At 44.2% G+C, this 16,330-nt stretch overlaps 1 protein-coding gene across 5 annotated transcripts in view; it reads left to right on the top strand.

Moving 5' to 3' along the window:
- CSNK1G1 (casein kinase 1 gamma 1) overlaps positions 1-16,330 on the top strand; it is a 110,335-nt gene that overhangs the window by 64,697 nt on the left and 29,308 nt on the right. For all 5 annotated transcript variants that reach the window (XR_012652847.1, XM_075045754.1, XM_075045752.1 and 2 more), the window contains one exon: positions 13,634-13,785. Coding sequence is in view for 4 of the 5 variants with exons in the window: in XM_075045752.1 (XP_074901853.1) it covers positions 13,634-13,785 (152 nt within the window). In the remaining variant the exon portion in view is untranslated. The remainder of the gene's footprint in view (positions 1-13,633; positions 13,786-16,330) is intronic.

Raw genomic sequence — 16,330 nt, 5'->3', positions numbered from 1 at the left:
TTACTACATTTCAAAGCATCCCTGGCATCTCTCCCTTGCGGTTGTTAACGCCATATGTAATGCCTTTCCTGTAAGCCTTGCCTTTGGAAGGTAAAATGGAGTACTGCTTATTTTCAGGTTTCTTTTGGCTGCACTGAGCTGATGATCGAGTTCCCGCATAGTGACAGCTTCTGCCTGTGCACATAGTGTGAAGAAGTCATGCATTTTTGATTCAGTAGTAGTTTATTTTTATATCAGCTGGCAGATGAGTCACACCTTCCCCCACTCCTTTGCAATCCCACGTTGGCACATGTGATTCATAGCAGTCCAGTGTCAACATGCGTTGAGTTTCATGCAATAGCTGTGTAGCCAGCGCTCATCCCCGGGATGGGTAGGTGACATTGGCAAGTGGATGTCAAACGTAATGAGCCTCTACGGTGTCGTGGTGGAAAGTGGGAGAGGAGTCTGATACGCTGGAGAATCCCAGGAAACTGAGAAGGTCTCTGCTCTCCACAGCCCACGCAATAGATGAGTCACAGTGTACGAGCAGAATATACTGAATCAGGGAGGGGTATGTCATTACATATAGAATATCGACGGATTCTGTGGTTTTGTTTTAATTCCTGCTCTGTAAACAAGTTCACCTCTAATGAAGTATAGAGTCTGTGTGTTTACTTTTGGACCTCTTTCTGTTGCACAACTCACTGGAGTGAAGCAGTCTGTTTACTTGTCAGGAAGTAGGACCAAGGAAAATGAAGGTGGTATAAATAACCGAGCCTTTTGCATAGTTTAGTCAATATTTGTATATCTATTTTTCAATGTAGCTGAGCTGTCTGCTACTCCATACTGTGTATTAAGTTAGCTTTTGGGGATTGTCTACGTTGAGCACGTTTTTCTCATTCTATGTTGCTCTTGCTTTACTCATGACCTGCTGCACGCTTTGTACGAACTGGTGTTCTTTATAAAGAAATTCTTTCCATGCTGGTTGCACAATGCTGTCATTCATGTAGCAATTAGGTAAGGGTCATTTCGGTAAGACTTGTTGTACAGATGGATGTAAACAAGTCACCGTGGTGGAGCACGCTGCCAATACCAGCTATTTCACGGGGAACTCGCTGTGTGCAACGCTTTTCCCCAAGGGAGCTGGAGTAACTCGAGGCCACGTAAGTGCAGGTTAGTGCAAGATGTCTACACCCCTGTTTAATTAAGGAGCATGAACATACGCATTAGCCGTTGCTGTGGTTGCTTTAATATTCAGAAATCCCACTTGTATTTGCCACCTTGATGGAAACACTGCCATGGCCGGGAGCTGAGCCAGCAGATCACCCCACAGAAAGGTGCTGGTGTGGGGCAGGAGAGAGCTGCTGGGTGGGGATTGCCCCTCCGTGCCCCAAAGCGGGTTTGTGCTGGCATGGAGCAACACGTGGCCATCACCTGAAGTACGTTTGTGTCCTGCTTCATTGCATGGAAAGGTTTGTTCATAGCTGTCACACTACAACACTCTGGATAAGCACTGCAGCCTCCTTCTTTGAAGTATGTGGAAATATTTTAGAATGCAAGTGTTCAGTTACTATAAGTATTTAGTAAGTGGCTTATCTGTGCAAGGTGATACATAACTGACATCCTTTGCACGGAAAGCAACTTGTATCTTTGGGTCACATCTCGTGTTTAATCATTTCCGTACTTCAGATTCCTGTGATAGACCCTAGCACTCGTTTTAAGCTGTTGGGTTAATTTTCTGACAGCGAGGAAAAACTCTTCTCCCTTCATTCTCAAATCTTGCAAAGAAGTGTGCCATTGGCAATAAGTTTGAGATGCCTCAGCAAGGAGACATGGTTTCATTCATCTGAAAATGGCCTTTTTAAACATAAAGTGCAACACGTGTGGAGGTCCCTCACACTTAGCTACACCCTTAAAGAATGGTGATCAGCAGTTTCATTATAAAGTCAGGGTAGCCCAATGAACTTTTGAACTTGAGGGATCTCTGACTTCAGAGCTTTTGAATTGCAAAACAAAATGTAGTGGATTACTGTAATGTGCCCAGTTAAAACCTGCCTGCTTTCAAAGCTGGCTTGCTGTTGATCTCTGGAGAATAATATTTTACTATCTAAAAATACTTGGGTTTTTGTAATGTGGCAGTTCCCTTGTTAGGAAGGGCTTCCTGAATGTGCACATTTCAGCATCTCTTTTAACATCAGAAGTTTTTACTTCCTTGGGCTAAATTTAGGCTTTGTCAGTTGGAAGCTATCAGATGCTTTTAAAGCAAGGCCATTAATAGTTGAATATGAGATTAGGACAGTTTCCTTTTTATATTTCGAAACGGCCTCATGCATCTCTTGTTCTTCCGATATTCATTGCCGTAATCATAAATCAAAACCCAGCGACACTGGGCAACGTGCGAAGGGGAACGGCAGGATGCTGGGAAGCTGAAAAATACCTTTTCTGCAGACACTTTTCCTTGAAGCCTGACATGCCCTGGAATGGTGGTCATAAATCTGTAGCAGTCGGACTAATCTGAGTCATCCCAGATGCCTCATTGGGTTCTTCTGATAGACAGCAATGTCTACTAAGAGCAGGTTGTGAGACATGCTGCTGACCCAACTGCTGTAAGGATCCATCTGGACTTGAGGAGAGGGACGGGCCATTTAATCATGAAGGTCTCTGTGCTGCTTCTGCTGCTTTCTAGCAAACCCTGACCTGAAATATCTCATGCTTGTTAGCAGCTCAGGTTGTGCTTGGGACTTTGAGTGCCTCAGCCATTTGAGTGAGGAGATGAAAATACTCAATGTTTGAAGATAAACTTGGTATTTATATTTACATTGAATGGAAAACCCAGTTTGGCAATTAGGGCCACAATAATTATGTAGCAACTGGTTAGCCTTTCTGTTCTGCTTGTCCCCTTTTCCTAGCCCTTCTATGAAAATTTTTCAAGCTGTCAGGATGCTGTACTTAGAAAATAATTGAGGTCTAGAGCTATAAAAGTAAATTCACTTTCTGGAGGGCTGATGTGTCAGGTGTTGAGTACTGCCTTGATTCAAACACAGCTGATTCCCTTTGGGAAGGTGGGTGCCTGATTTAGTGGGATCCCTTTCATATGTTTGTCCTTCCTAAGCACCAGAAGCATCCTACGCATGCTAAAGGTTTTTAAGGTGCTTTTCATTTTAAAGAGAGAAACATCTGAGCTGTGCCAGGGAGGTTTCATGCAAGTGGAGTTCTACTACACAGGGCTGCCCACCTCCCAGACTGGCTATTAAATGGGTTTGGAGTTTGCGTTTCTGAGCTGTGCCCGGCCTGCTATCCAAAAACCTCCTCACATCTTTAAAAGGTACGCCATAGACTCTGCCCCTGAACCTGTAATGGATCCAGCTATGCCAGAAGAACTTTTCAGCAAGCTCTACGCTGGGTGGAGACTTGCAGTTTTGTAATAATTTTTCTGTCTGCAAGTGGCAGTTTTTCCTTCAAAATTCTGCTCCTACCTCCTTGTACTCAGCTATCTTAAGGTGAAACAGAGAGATGATATCTGGAGGTAGTATCTTATTTAGCGCCTCTGAACTTCTGTTTTGCAGGAGGTTCTCCTGTGATAAGAGGGACTGGGAGGTTTTCCATCAGGCTGGAAGGACCGTGTGGGTAACGCTTTCCTACTAATCTGAAAAATCCCTTTTTCCCTCAAAAACTACAGTAGTTACTGGACTGCTGAATGCCAATCTCTTGACTTGTTGAGGAGAGTTTACATGTGTCTGACTCTCAGCACCCATCACTTACTAGTTTGATGCTGTTGCAGGAGCAAATGTTCGTCTCGTTGCTTTTTAACCAGTCCTCCTGTTGGGTCCTGCGCCAATGCTAAAGCAGCTTTGACGGCAGCACAAAGCATTCCTGCTGTCAAGCTGTCCTCCCAGTAGGACGAGCATGAGTGTTGTGGGGCTGAGCTGCACCCACGGCTTTGCAAACAGGTCTCAGGACAGTTGGGGGATAGCACGTAGGGTTGCGCTGCAAGAAGAGCCACCCGGATTGTCCCACCATGGTCTGGCGTGCAGAAGCTGGCCCGCTTGAGCTGCCTGAGCATGGCCGAGCATCATCTTACTCCTGAGCACACAAAGCAGAGCCTGCGTGTCTGATACTGTTATCTGCTTTATCCGGCTAAATTGGACCCATCTGATCTGTCATCCAAGACCCAAATGCTGTTGGATCAACGACAAATACTGCCTGTATGTGCCAGTTTTGCCTTATGCTGCTGTGCCATCCTGGCTAGAACGACTCTTGGTCACTGCGCAGAGATGTGAGTCGCAGCTGAGCTGTGATTCAAGCTGTCATATTCCCTCTGCGTTGTCATCATGGCAGTTTCACCCTGTTTTGCAGCTGGCCGGCACGCCGTAAGCTTAAAGTATCACTTAACTTGCGCTATAGATTTTTGGTGTGTGGAAGGGGAGGAAGTAGGGAGTCGGTAAAAGCTCTGCCTCCAGCCGACAGTCTCCAGTGGAGATGAGCTGCTGAAGGGCAGAGGCCACCTGGGACTTGGTGTGATCAAATCAAAATGTTTCTCTGGACAGCAGAGGAGCGACTCAGCAGAAGTCTTTTATTATTGTTGCTTTCTTAGCATTTTTCATCTGCCAAGAAGTAGCCTCTTCCTTGGCAGTGCTTCTGGAGTTAAATTTGCATGCTGCTGAGCACTCTCTTTCAACCGACTTCTGTTGTTGATTTTTCTTAAGCTTCCTGTAGATTATACCTGTAATGTAATTAACATGCATAACTTGTTCTCAAAGAAAAAAAAATGCAATCACAGAGCATACCCTTAGTCATTTCAACTTCTCTCTTACCTGGTTAAAATTAAGCAGCCAAAACCTGCTGCTTAATTCCTTTTCAGCAGGTAGAGCTGACCCAATGCGAGAACTGCACAGCCAAGGAAAACTGAAGGGGAAACAATTTCTCTTTGGTATTAACCAGCACAACAGAATTGGCAATCACAGATGTGGTCTGGCTTTGCACTGACCGGCAAAACTCACACAGTGCAGCTACCTGCAGCTTAGCAGGAACAGGAGGTCACGTCTTTCTTGCTATATCCATCACATGGGAGCCACGATCCCAGCTGCGAAGGCTGCCGATAGCTGGTTGAACAGCGTGGAGACGATGTGCGGAGCAACATACACCTTCAAACTGTGAAGCTGAGCTTGGAGGTGGAAAAGCAGCCCGGGGAGCTGGTTCATGATGTGGCTATATTTTAATTACACGAGAGCTTTTTGGGCAAATCCCATTGCCTTCAGTAACCCCTCAGTTAACCCTCAAGAAGTTAAAAAAACTGCGGCACTGCAGCTTCTCACGCCTTTCAGCAAAAACACAGGCTCCACTGAATGCACAAAGAAACCCAGAAAGCAAAGTGGGAATAATTATGTGAAATGAAACCTTTTGATATTTTCTTCCACCCTTGTCCTTGTATCGCAGGTGTGTGGGAAAAGGTAGATAATTAAGCTAGAACTTTAGCTAGAACTTTTGGGGGTGGTTTAAAATAGTCCTTCTAAAATTATATACTGTTTTGATCCTTCTCTTTTATGTCCCAGCTGCCATCGTCACTGGAACGAGATTGTTGCAAAGGGTATGTTGATATAAAATCCAATGGTAATGTGGAGATTTGAGTGCAGTCATATTCCTTGAGCCCTAGAAATGTGAATTCAGTCTCCTGAAACTTGCCAAAAAAGCAATTTATTGTGTTGTGCTGTGTTCTTTTGTCTTTGTCAAGAATTGAAACAATTTCACTTGACTGTAGTTTGCTCACTACAGCTAAAAAACTGCCTGTGAATGGGTGTTTCTGGATAAATTTCCCAGATTTTGGAAAGTCTTCCTGCAGCTTAGCCTTTCCAGCTAGGGCTGATTCTCCTCCCAATCTTTTTTTTTTTATGAATACAAATGTGAATGTCCTCTTGGTACACTCTCTGAAACTGCTTCTTTCTTTGTGTATGTGAAGAGTTGTTTAATAGTCAAGCCATGATATCAGGAAACCAGCTTGTACAACTCAAGGAAAATGAGATACCACCCTGTTTTAATAACACAACGATCATGAAAATTGTTTTTCCGCAACTGAAGTAAAAATCAAATCGTTTGGAGTTTTACCAGCAGCAAGAACAAATATGTTCTTCCTTCTGTCCTTCCCAAGTCTGTTTTTCTTCTGTTCCTTTTTCTGTACCTTTTTTTGTAGATTCAGATACTAACAAGCTACTCAAAACACAGCAGGGATTCAATACATTCTGCATATCCTGAGAAGATGCAGAAAACATGCTGGTTTTCTGGAGTGAAGCTGGAGTCTTGGAGTCTGCAAGGAAGCCATGCTTTACTTGCAGACTCATTGGAGATGAGAGTGGCTCTGTCTACTCATGGCTTGTATACAGTTGTTGTACCATTGTGGTCCGAGTGTCATCTCTTCGCATTAAAAGCTTGGTGTGCTCTGCGGTCATCAGGGGAGAAGGTATTGATCCAACTTGTGACATTCTCCCTTACTTTATTTCCAAGTACTTCGTGGATTCAGAGAGTGTTTGAGCCGTGCCTCTCCCACGTCCAAGGGCAGGAGAAGCACCTTGCTCTGCCTCTCCTCCCTCTCGGCAGCGGCTCTGCACCCTTCTCACCCGCTGACGGGCTTAAGCGGAAAGTCCTGCTGCAGCTACTCCTGCTGGGCAGCGATGCTGGAGCATTTAGCATTTGCTAGAAAGGAGATGATTCATTGCCCAACCAAAGCAGGAAAAAGGATGTTGTGAAAAGCTGGCAGTGGAGAGCCCAGTGTCTGGCAGCAGTTGGAGCAAACAGAGCAGGAGGGTGTTCGGGGGGAGCATGAATAAGAGGAGCTCATAATGAGTCTGTAAAAGGACTGCTGAGATACCATCTGGAATAGGGTGAGCAGTTACGGAGGAGATATCTAGAATAAATGGGGCAGAGAGCAGAGAAAGCCAGCACAATGTCTGGTCAAGGTTTGAGGAGGTGGCTTATCTAGTGACTACTGTGGCTGCCCTCTCTGCTGCTTTTCTTGCTGGGCTTTGGGCAAGGGAAAGGAGCAGATGGGACTGGTCCTTGCTAAGTGATGCTCTGCTGAGTGTCCCTTCTCCCAGAGGAGTCAAAGCCAATGGTGACCCAGCTGCCTCCCTGGCAGCATCACAGAGAAGCGAGCAGGAGACAGTGAGATGCTGCCAGATGCTCTGGACAGGTCCAGTTGCTCTTCACCCTGTTCAGATGAGTGAGACAGAACTAAAGGTAAATTGTGGGCTCTCAAACCACAGTATCAAAGCTCAGGAGAGCAAGGAAATTATTCAGGGGCTTTACAGTCAGAAGCCAGGCTGAAAATACTTATGATTCCCAAGCAGGCTGGTCATCTCCACGATCTCTATCAGAGCGGTGGGCAGGAAGCTGCTGCATTACCTACCATCCTCCAACTGCAGTCACCGTTGAGGTACAGTGGTGCTCTAACCCCACTTCTGTACGTTGATATTTTTTGTGTGTGTTGGATCAGCTTACTATTTTTAGGTTGTTTCCCTAATCTGATGCCAGTTCAAGGTTTGTAAAGTCTTGGAGAGGTCGGCAAGATTGTGGTGGACCCTGTGCCATCACCTCTTTTCCACCTGCAATGCAGCTGCAAGTGAGTTGGTGCCAGAGTCAGAAATTGCATTTTCTGTTCATTTTCCTTTGCATCTCAACTGCTGGGTGTTTCCTTACAGCAATGAGAAAATATTCTCCATCACCCAAAATCTCTGTCCTTCCCCAAACTCCTCCAATTAAGGTTGAAGGTGAAGGACTGTACTGAAAAGCTTTTGCAGTCCTACTTTGAAATAAGACATCTCTGAAACATATGCAATCAAATATTTAAAAGACCTTTAGGATAACTTTATTCCAAGTAACAAGCCTATCTTAACTTTTCTCCCCTCTTTCTATTTTTGAAGATTATTCAGAAACCTGAAGGTCAGAATGAGCCTTTTTAATTCCAGCTCATAGATGTAACCTGTTAACCACCATACTCAGGTAGATTTAAACCTCCTATCATGAGGTGTGTTTTAAGAGGTTAAAAGATGAGATCTTGGCCCAATCAGTGTTGGTAGCAAAGCTTCTGTTTCAGCCAGGATTTTATTCCGATTTGAAAATTAAGAGAAGGGTAGATCCTCATTAGTGTAATCAGCTTAAATGGGTTGACTACTCTAAAGCAATTTGTTTAATTTGTTTGGAACATGTTTAATTTTAGCTATAGATATTCAGCTCTCACACAGTTGCTATTTATGCTGTTTATCATGTAATTTTGTGTTCTGTGATTTGTAAAAATAAACTTTCTGCTCTGAAGGAGAATTTTGTGACAATCTACGTCCCATTCATCAGTGCTCCTTTAAAATCACACAGAACTTTTTGTGCACTAATGCTGCTGTCGTCGTGCCTCTGTATCTATTTCTATGAAGAATAGTTCTTGCTGCTCATGTAGAGTGTGTTTTTGCATCGAGCATCAGCCATTTGTTTGACACTGGATTGCTCCCCCCCTCCCTCTGTCTTTGGGTATCTAATTTGAGATTCCTTAAGAGTGTCTCCCCTCTGTAACAGAGCTCAGCTTTGAAGCCTGTGTGAAGAAAGGTTACGAAATTCTTCTGTAATTCTTCTTGAAATTGAAGATGTCAGCTTGTCTTTATTTGGCCATACCACACCTAAGGGCAGTGGAAACCAATTTCCCATGGGAGCCAAAATAATTGGCGATTCAGAAGCTACCAGTATTGTTCACTTTTCACAAGTTGTGGTTGTGTCTTGGCAATTTGAGATACAGGGACTTGGCTTTTGTGGCTCCACTGATGTAGGTGCCACATGTAGCTTCCTGCACTTGCTACCTCATCTCTTCTTGGGTGTACTGTGGGCTGCTCGCTGTTGCATGAGATTTATTCATAGCTTCTCATGATGCCCATATACAGAGCATCAGTACGTATTCTCTGCTGCAGCAGATGGTTTCCGTTTTCCGTGCCTTCCACGTGGGGCAGATGCTGCAAAATCAGATTTCCCTTGGGCATAACCTTTGATTGGCATCTCTCTGCCAGCCACCATTTCATAACTAGTCCTGGAAATGGCTTTGGACTGTCTGTATGACTTGTACGTCTGATGCCTGGGCTAACGTGGCTTACTGGAGTATGCTGGGTGTCTGATGAGTTATTAGGGCCATTAGTCATGCTGTAAAGCATGTGGCAGCAAGACAGCACTGCTTCAATCAGCCAGGATGCTTGATCTTGCAATGGAAATTTGCTGAAAGATGTAGTTCCCTGGTGTTAATTCAGCTCAAATGAAGATCTCTCGAAGAGCAGTGGTCCTGCTGTTTGTTACTGTTCCCATTCTTGCATTCAAGCTCAAGTGAACACCAAGCTTTTTTTGGGTTGATCCGACGTACTGCTCAGCCACATGAGCACGGGGAGGTGGTGGGACGGGTGAGGGTGGAGTGAGGATGGGATGGTCCCTTTTGGTGGCAGCCCACAGGAGCAGTGAGAGTTCTAGCATCTTGGGAAACCCAAGGCCGGAGTTGTGTGGCTGCTCGGGAGCGTGGTGGAAGCAAAGTCTTGAGTTTTCGGCTTTGATGTCTGTATTTGCTCTCATTCCAGCCACGATGCTTTAATCTCCGAAATGCTATGCTAGGTTTTCGCTGTGCTCAGCTTGAATTTTTTCCAAGACATCGCACTGCTGAAATAGCAGAATTTGCCTGTGGATTCCAGTGCAGTGATCAGTCTGTGTTTATTGGGGTGATAAACTTTCCACAAGAGCAAGGGTGGAGTGGGGCCTTTTACAAGCCAAATCACTCAGCAGCAAGACCGAAGCTGTTAAGCAAATTCGGACGATTTCTGCTTGCAGCAGCCTCCACTGTAACAGGCTGCTTTTTCTCCAAAGGAGAACCTGAACGTGTTGTGCTTGAATTTTCTTCCCTTGATGTGTTGTTGTTCTTTAACGCCACAGAGCAATTCCTTGTTTAGATGTGATTTTGTACATTAATTACATTAAACTGATCATGGTTTGTATTTCAAGTGTTGAGTTGTACCTTTGAATCCTCAAGATGAGACCTCTGCTCTGCCTGTGGCTTTTCATCCTGCACTCTTTGAATCCAGAACTGCACATCTAGGACAGACTGCTTCCCAGCACCGTGGCTTGCTTTGACCTTTTCAGTCCTCTGCCGACACAATTGCTTGCCATTAAAAACCTCAAGTTCGACTGCCCAGACAAAAGATACTTTTTCCTCAATCAATCTCTTTTGTTGGCAACGTCCTTCTTAAGTATTTACAGATCTGCTCGTGATATTTGTGGAGTTCCTGTGGTTCACCATGGCAATGGACTCTGTGGCACCAGGACACATTGCTTGTTGCTGAAATAGAGCCAAGCTACATCACAAATTATGCAGATGGGCTGCGATTAAATAAAATTTTATGCAGATTTTCTCAGGCTGCCCCTTTTTACTGTTCCTAAGGAGATTGGGTCCAGAGATGCCTGTATCTCAAGCTTGCAGAGAACCATCCTGAAATCATCTAGCCTCATCTGCCTGCTTGGATCCTGCAGGCAACAGGCACCCTTTAATATTTACATCAAGCTTACAGCTTCTCTTTTGAGCTTTGCTCCTTCCTAAAAAGATGCTAAGTGTTGACTTGTGTTTGAGTGAGCTGAGCTGAGCGTGCATTACCCTGTGTCCCTTGTAACTTCATTTCAGTAACGAGTGTGGAGCTGAGAAGCCCTGGTTTGGGCTGGGAGGCTCTGCAGGACTTGTCAGGCAATGCCCCTTTGGGTCCAGGATACATGAGCAATGCAGCCTGGGTCTGAAAATGAGATATATACTACAGCATTTTTATTCTAGCAAAGCCAGTAGGTAAGTTGTTGACTGCAGAGCTGGCAGCATTGCTGCTGAAAACCCTCAGAGAAAAATCGAACCCTAAAAATATGCCTGAAACTAATAATGTCTTCTGTAGGCTGGCACTTAGGATGGTTTTTTTTAATGTTCTTCGCTACAGCTTCACCTTGTAGGAGCTCCCACCAAGAGCAGAGCCTTCCTGAGGTTTAAAGCTGAGAAGGGTACTCCAAGCTCTTGGCTTGTAAGGCTTTGAGTAGGTAAAGCTAACTGAAGGAGTTGGGACCCCAGAGAGCACTAAATAGTTGCGTTGCTTCCTTCCCTACATGAAATCCCCATCTTTTGAGTCCTACTGCAATTTATCTTCCTGGTTCTTATGCCCAGTAGGAATTTAATTTTAATTGCAATGCTCTTTCTTTACCAAGTAAGGCTGTAAATGTACTCCTTTCCCCTTGCTCTGGGAACAGGATTCTTCGCCTTCCTTAAGAGCCTTTCTGCAATTTTCTTCTCCTGTAAACCTTAATTAGCACACTCCTAATCCAAGTGGTTTCCTTTCTGATTTGCACTTTTCAAGACTGTTATTCTGATGTAGAAATTGTGGTAGAAGTACTCACTGTATTTATATCTTGAATTTATAATGGTTTCAGTTTTAAACTTTTTATGGAATATTCTGTTATTCTCCACTATTATTCTCTATTCTTCTTCTGTTACTCTCTAAAAAGTAGATCTTGGTATTAGATGTAATTATGTAGGTAAGTCCTCATCAGATTTTACTGAAAACTCAGTGGCTCACCATGAGTTACTTCAAGAGCTGTTGCAATTATTCAAGCCTTCAGCACTAAGCTGATGGCATTAAATTATCATTTATGTTGATTTGGGGGTATTTGAAAATGTTTTGGAGCTGCCTGGATCACATCCCATCATTGTTTGGCTTTCTGAATTGCTTCTGCATCAAACCGTCCTGTTTTCTTAGAGGACTTAATTGCTGTTAATGCTTCCTAAAACATGAAGCTCTGTTAGGAGCAGTAGCCTCCCAAGACCAGGTTAGGTAAATCTTTTACATAGGATGTAAAACTCCAGTTAGACTGGGAATTCCTGCAATACTCTGTAATATCTCATTAATGCATCCTGATGACTGATACCTAATATGATTCCCCAAGCATGTGAGTTAACAAGATTAAAACCATCCTACAGTAATCTTTGTCAGGCTGCATTTTGTTCTTTTTGAGTAATACATGGGAGCATGAGTTCTGTAATATTTAAGCTTTAGTAATCTCAGCGCCGCATTTATTGTACTGTTGGCAAGTTGATGAGTGCCGTTGGGCAGATTAAGGAGGCTTTCCTAAATCTGTAGTAGGACATAAAGTTATTATGTTGCTGACACACTCCAGCCTTAGTGTTTCCCTATTCTACTGCCTTAAGCTGTGCTAGGCTAGGCTGTCTGAGCACACCACGGAGCAGATACAAAACCGTGCAGTTCCACAAGCAATTTAATTCTGGTATCTGAGAATTAGTGAAGTTTTTTGCTATTTTTAATATTGATCTCATATGTAAATATAGATGTGTGTATGCATTTACTTAAAACGTGCTGTAAAATTTGTAATCACTATGCTTTCAGGTCCCATGCTATATAATTTACGGACCTCTGTGCAACTTTATGAAAAAAGGCTGTGTACATAGTAGTGCTCCCCTTGCTGAGCCTTTACACTGAATAGCAGGACGTCATATCTTTATGTATTCAAGCAAAGATGTTGTTTTGACATAGGACAAAATCCCATATTTCAAAACAAAAACCCTTCCATTGTGTTTTGGAACTGCTTATGAGATGCAGACTGGAAATATATTTTTTAAAAGAAGTGTTACACAGCTTGATACTGATGTCGGGACGCCAAGTGCCTGTGCTAGATGCTGATCAGAAGAATTTGCAGTTAGCCCTGCCTGCACTGAATTTCTGCCTGTATGGGCTGGTCTGATTTTTCTTTTTGACTAAAAGGTAATTCAAGGAGTGCTGTGCAGCTCAGTGAGTGTTCAGGCACTGAGGCTGGTTTTTCCCTTTTCTTGTGGTGCCTTTCAGAAAGCTAATCCATGCAAAAAGCCACTGTCAGCTGAGTATAAATATTGCGTACTCTTGCTGAGAAATCTGTTGCTGAGCTGTTAGGTGGGAAGGGTAGGCTCTGGCTCCTACCAGTTGGGTGTCGAGAGTTTTGTGTGCGACTACAGCAAAATGCTTTGCACATATGCTTAATGACTACGATTGCTTATTTTTACATGGTGATGGGTCAAAATTTAAATCTTTGCTCTTTTTTAAAGGAAAACTTTTCTTTTTTCCTTTCTCAGGAGTATAATAAGAGTAAACTTTGTGTAAGGTTGTGCTAAAAAACTGCGGCTATATATTATCTTGGTTGAAAAAGCAGCCCTTTTTTGGACATGCCTTATTTTCTGCAAGGGCTATCATCTTCCTAACTGCTCAGACGAGTGCCAGCCCACGTTTGGGGTTGTATTTTGCCTGGTGTTTAGTGCAACGTAGGGAACTCCGTGTCTTGTTCCATAAGTCTAAGCGTTTAAGCTGCCAAAGCTAGAAGCTTTCATGTGGTCGTGTTATTGCTTTGAAATCCATTTGTGTATTCAAGGGTGTAGCTGAGCAAAGCTTGCACTGATTTGGCCTTCGGTTCATTCACAGTGCGTGCTGAAACTTATTTGTTTGTTGGGCAAGATCAAACAGAAAGGACACTCAAGAGGTAAAAATAAAGGCTCTGCCCAGCAAAGGATTTACACATAGGAGAAGGGGTATTAACATTGTCCTGTTGACTGATTTCAATTCTTTTCATATTCTTCCAGCTGAAGGGCTTCCCCAGGTGTATTACTTCGGACCATGTGGAAAGTACAATGCCATGGTACTAGAGCTGCTTGGTCCTAGCTTGGAAGATTTATTTGACCTCTGTGATAGAACGTTCACTTTGAAGACGGTATTAATGATAGCCATCCAGCTGGTGAGTAACAGTGGGCAGGGCTCTGCCCGGCAGCCTTCACGATGCCGACTCGTGTTTATGTCAGTCCTGGGTTAGCTGAAGGATGGGGTTGGTACAGTGCGAGGTTCAGGGGTGTCTGTTGGTTGGAGAGAGAATCTCCTTCCATCGTAGAACCACAGAATAGTTTGAGTTGGAAGGGACCTTCAAAGATCTAGTCCAACCTCCCTGCCATGGGCAGGGACATCTTTCACTAGATCAAGTTGCTCAAAGCCCCGTCAACCTGGCCTTGAACATTTCCAAGGATGGGGCATCCCCAACTTCTCTGGGCAACCTATTCCAGCATCTCACCGCCCTCAGTGAAGAATTTCTTCCTTATGTCCCAACCTAAACCTACCCTCTCTCAGTTTAAAAATGTTGCCCCTTGTCTTGTCCCTACAGGCCTTGATAAAAAATTTCTCTCCATCTTATAAAAGAAAGTTTCTCAGGTCTGAGAAAAACTCTTGCTTATGAAGGGAAGGTCAAATTATGCTTATGAGCAAACTTGCTCCTTGCGTAGCAGAACCAGTGAAGCTGGATTCCTATGGACTTGCGTCCTGTGTCCCCTACACACCCCTGCCCCAGTATCTACCCCAGCTCCCTCCCTCTGTTTGGACATCCCCCAGAACATCTCATTTCTTACCCGCTCCCTGCGACACAGGGAGTACAGCACCCTCCCACACTCCTACCAGTTTTACTGGTTTGATGCTACCAGGCTGGTCATAGACTGAAACTTCTCAGAGCAGTGGGAGCTGAGCTCTGCTTACCAAAATACCAGTATTTGAGGTCTCTGCCTTGGTCACATTTGGTCAAAATTGGCCAATGGTTTTAAATGGCTAACAGTTGGAAAATAATAGCTCTGTGGGCAGCATCATGGAGTCCCTAATTTGCCTGAAAAGGAAAGGAAACCAAGCTGAAAGTGGTATTGGATTTGTGTTTGCATTAAAAGTGGACAATGTGAAAACTGAACATACTAAACATGGTGAGTGAACTTGCACAAGTTGGTAGGGCCAATCAGTTATCATTTTAGTTTGGCTTTCTGGTTTTCAGCCTGTGGTCTGCAGATACCCAAGTAGCACAGCAGAGGTGGGACTGTATATTCACACTAGCAGATCTGTGGATAGAAGTGTTGAAGGAAAGAGAAGATGGGAAGGGAGTGAGGAACACAATCCTTTCTAAATAAACTGAAGTTTGCCACAGCAGAATCTCAAATGGAAAATTGAGGTCACAGATGCAGAAGTTTGAACAGTGCCTGCCTGATACTGGGTTCATGAAGTTGTCCTCCTATGGCTGAGCAGTCTAGTTTTGTTCGTTTTGCATGTTCCTTCATCAGTGGAAAAGCAATTTGTAGTATTGTTTTTTTATTAAATCAAGTGACACCAGATGGTAACGCCTTGGATATAGCTTGTATGACCTTTTGGTTGTAAAAATGTAAAGATTTAAATTTATTCCCACGTGACTGCTGGGGAAATCAAGATTGTCACAGCAGTGTCCATCTGCCTTTTGCCAAGCCCTAGGGTTGCAGATTAGCTCTGTACTTGGACGGTCTTCACTGGCATCATCTGCTGATCCTGCGACCTCAGCCAGCCTGCCAGTTCATCTAGACACTGGTATCAGTTTGAAAAACAGATGCAGGGGGACACCAAAAGCAGTCGCAAATGGAGGAGTTGATGTTCTCCAAAAGGAACAGGCAGTGCTGCTGCTTTTTCCATGGGGAGATGTTTTAGGACCTTTCCAATCTTCTCAGGAAGATTACATGAGTTACCAGCTTGGAGCATATGCATTTAAGGAGACAGATTTAGCATCTTCAGGTGTGCCCCATCTCCTTCCCTGGGAGGTTTACTGGGAGAAGGGCTTGCCTGGCCCTTGGAGACATGTTTTCTGAAGGGGCTCGCACTTACTGCTTGACTGGAATGAAAACCCTTCGGTCCACCCGCAAGGCTTTGGGGGAAATTGTCTTGGATTTATCTTAGTTCCTACACTAAATCATTGCAGTCGTTGTGCCACGCTCTAGTGTGAGGGAGACATCAGAGAAGGAAAGTTGGACTGTAAAATTCAGTGGGGTCACCTCCATAAATTATGTTTTGCTCTTGCTTTTGACCAGCCAAGCCTGCTTAAGCTGCTGTAATTCTGACCACAGGCATGAGGAGACATAAGACTTCACTGTCAGAATCCAGTGCATTGCACGAGCAGTGTTTCTCTCCTCTGATGCTTGACATGCCTGTTAATGAAGGCTAATATCCAGGGAGACTTCCAAAAATGTGAATGGCCCAGTACCACCCAGACAGCAGAGAGGAGCACCCTGCCCTGATGTAGGGAGTGAGGGACAACTCGGCACGTTGCAGAACACTTCTACTCTGGTTCAGTTCTTGCCAAAATGTCATCAAATTATTATTTTTTTTAAGCCCAGGAAGACCACACAAAGGTAAAGCAGTACTATTTGTCTGGGAAGCCCCTCTGCAGCATGGAGCAGATGAAGCCTATGCTGGGAGTCACCTTTGCGTTGCCTCTCCTGCCTTGGGCTTGATCC

This window comes from Buteo buteo, chromosome 13, assembly GCF_964188355.1.
Source record: "Buteo buteo chromosome 13, bButBut1.hap1.1, whole genome shotgun sequence".
NCBI classification, from domain to species: Eukaryota; Metazoa; Chordata; class Aves; order Accipitriformes; family Accipitridae; genus Buteo; species Buteo buteo.
The sequence above is the reverse complement of the archived record's forward strand: the minus strand, read 5'-3'. Positions and strand labels throughout refer to the sequence as shown.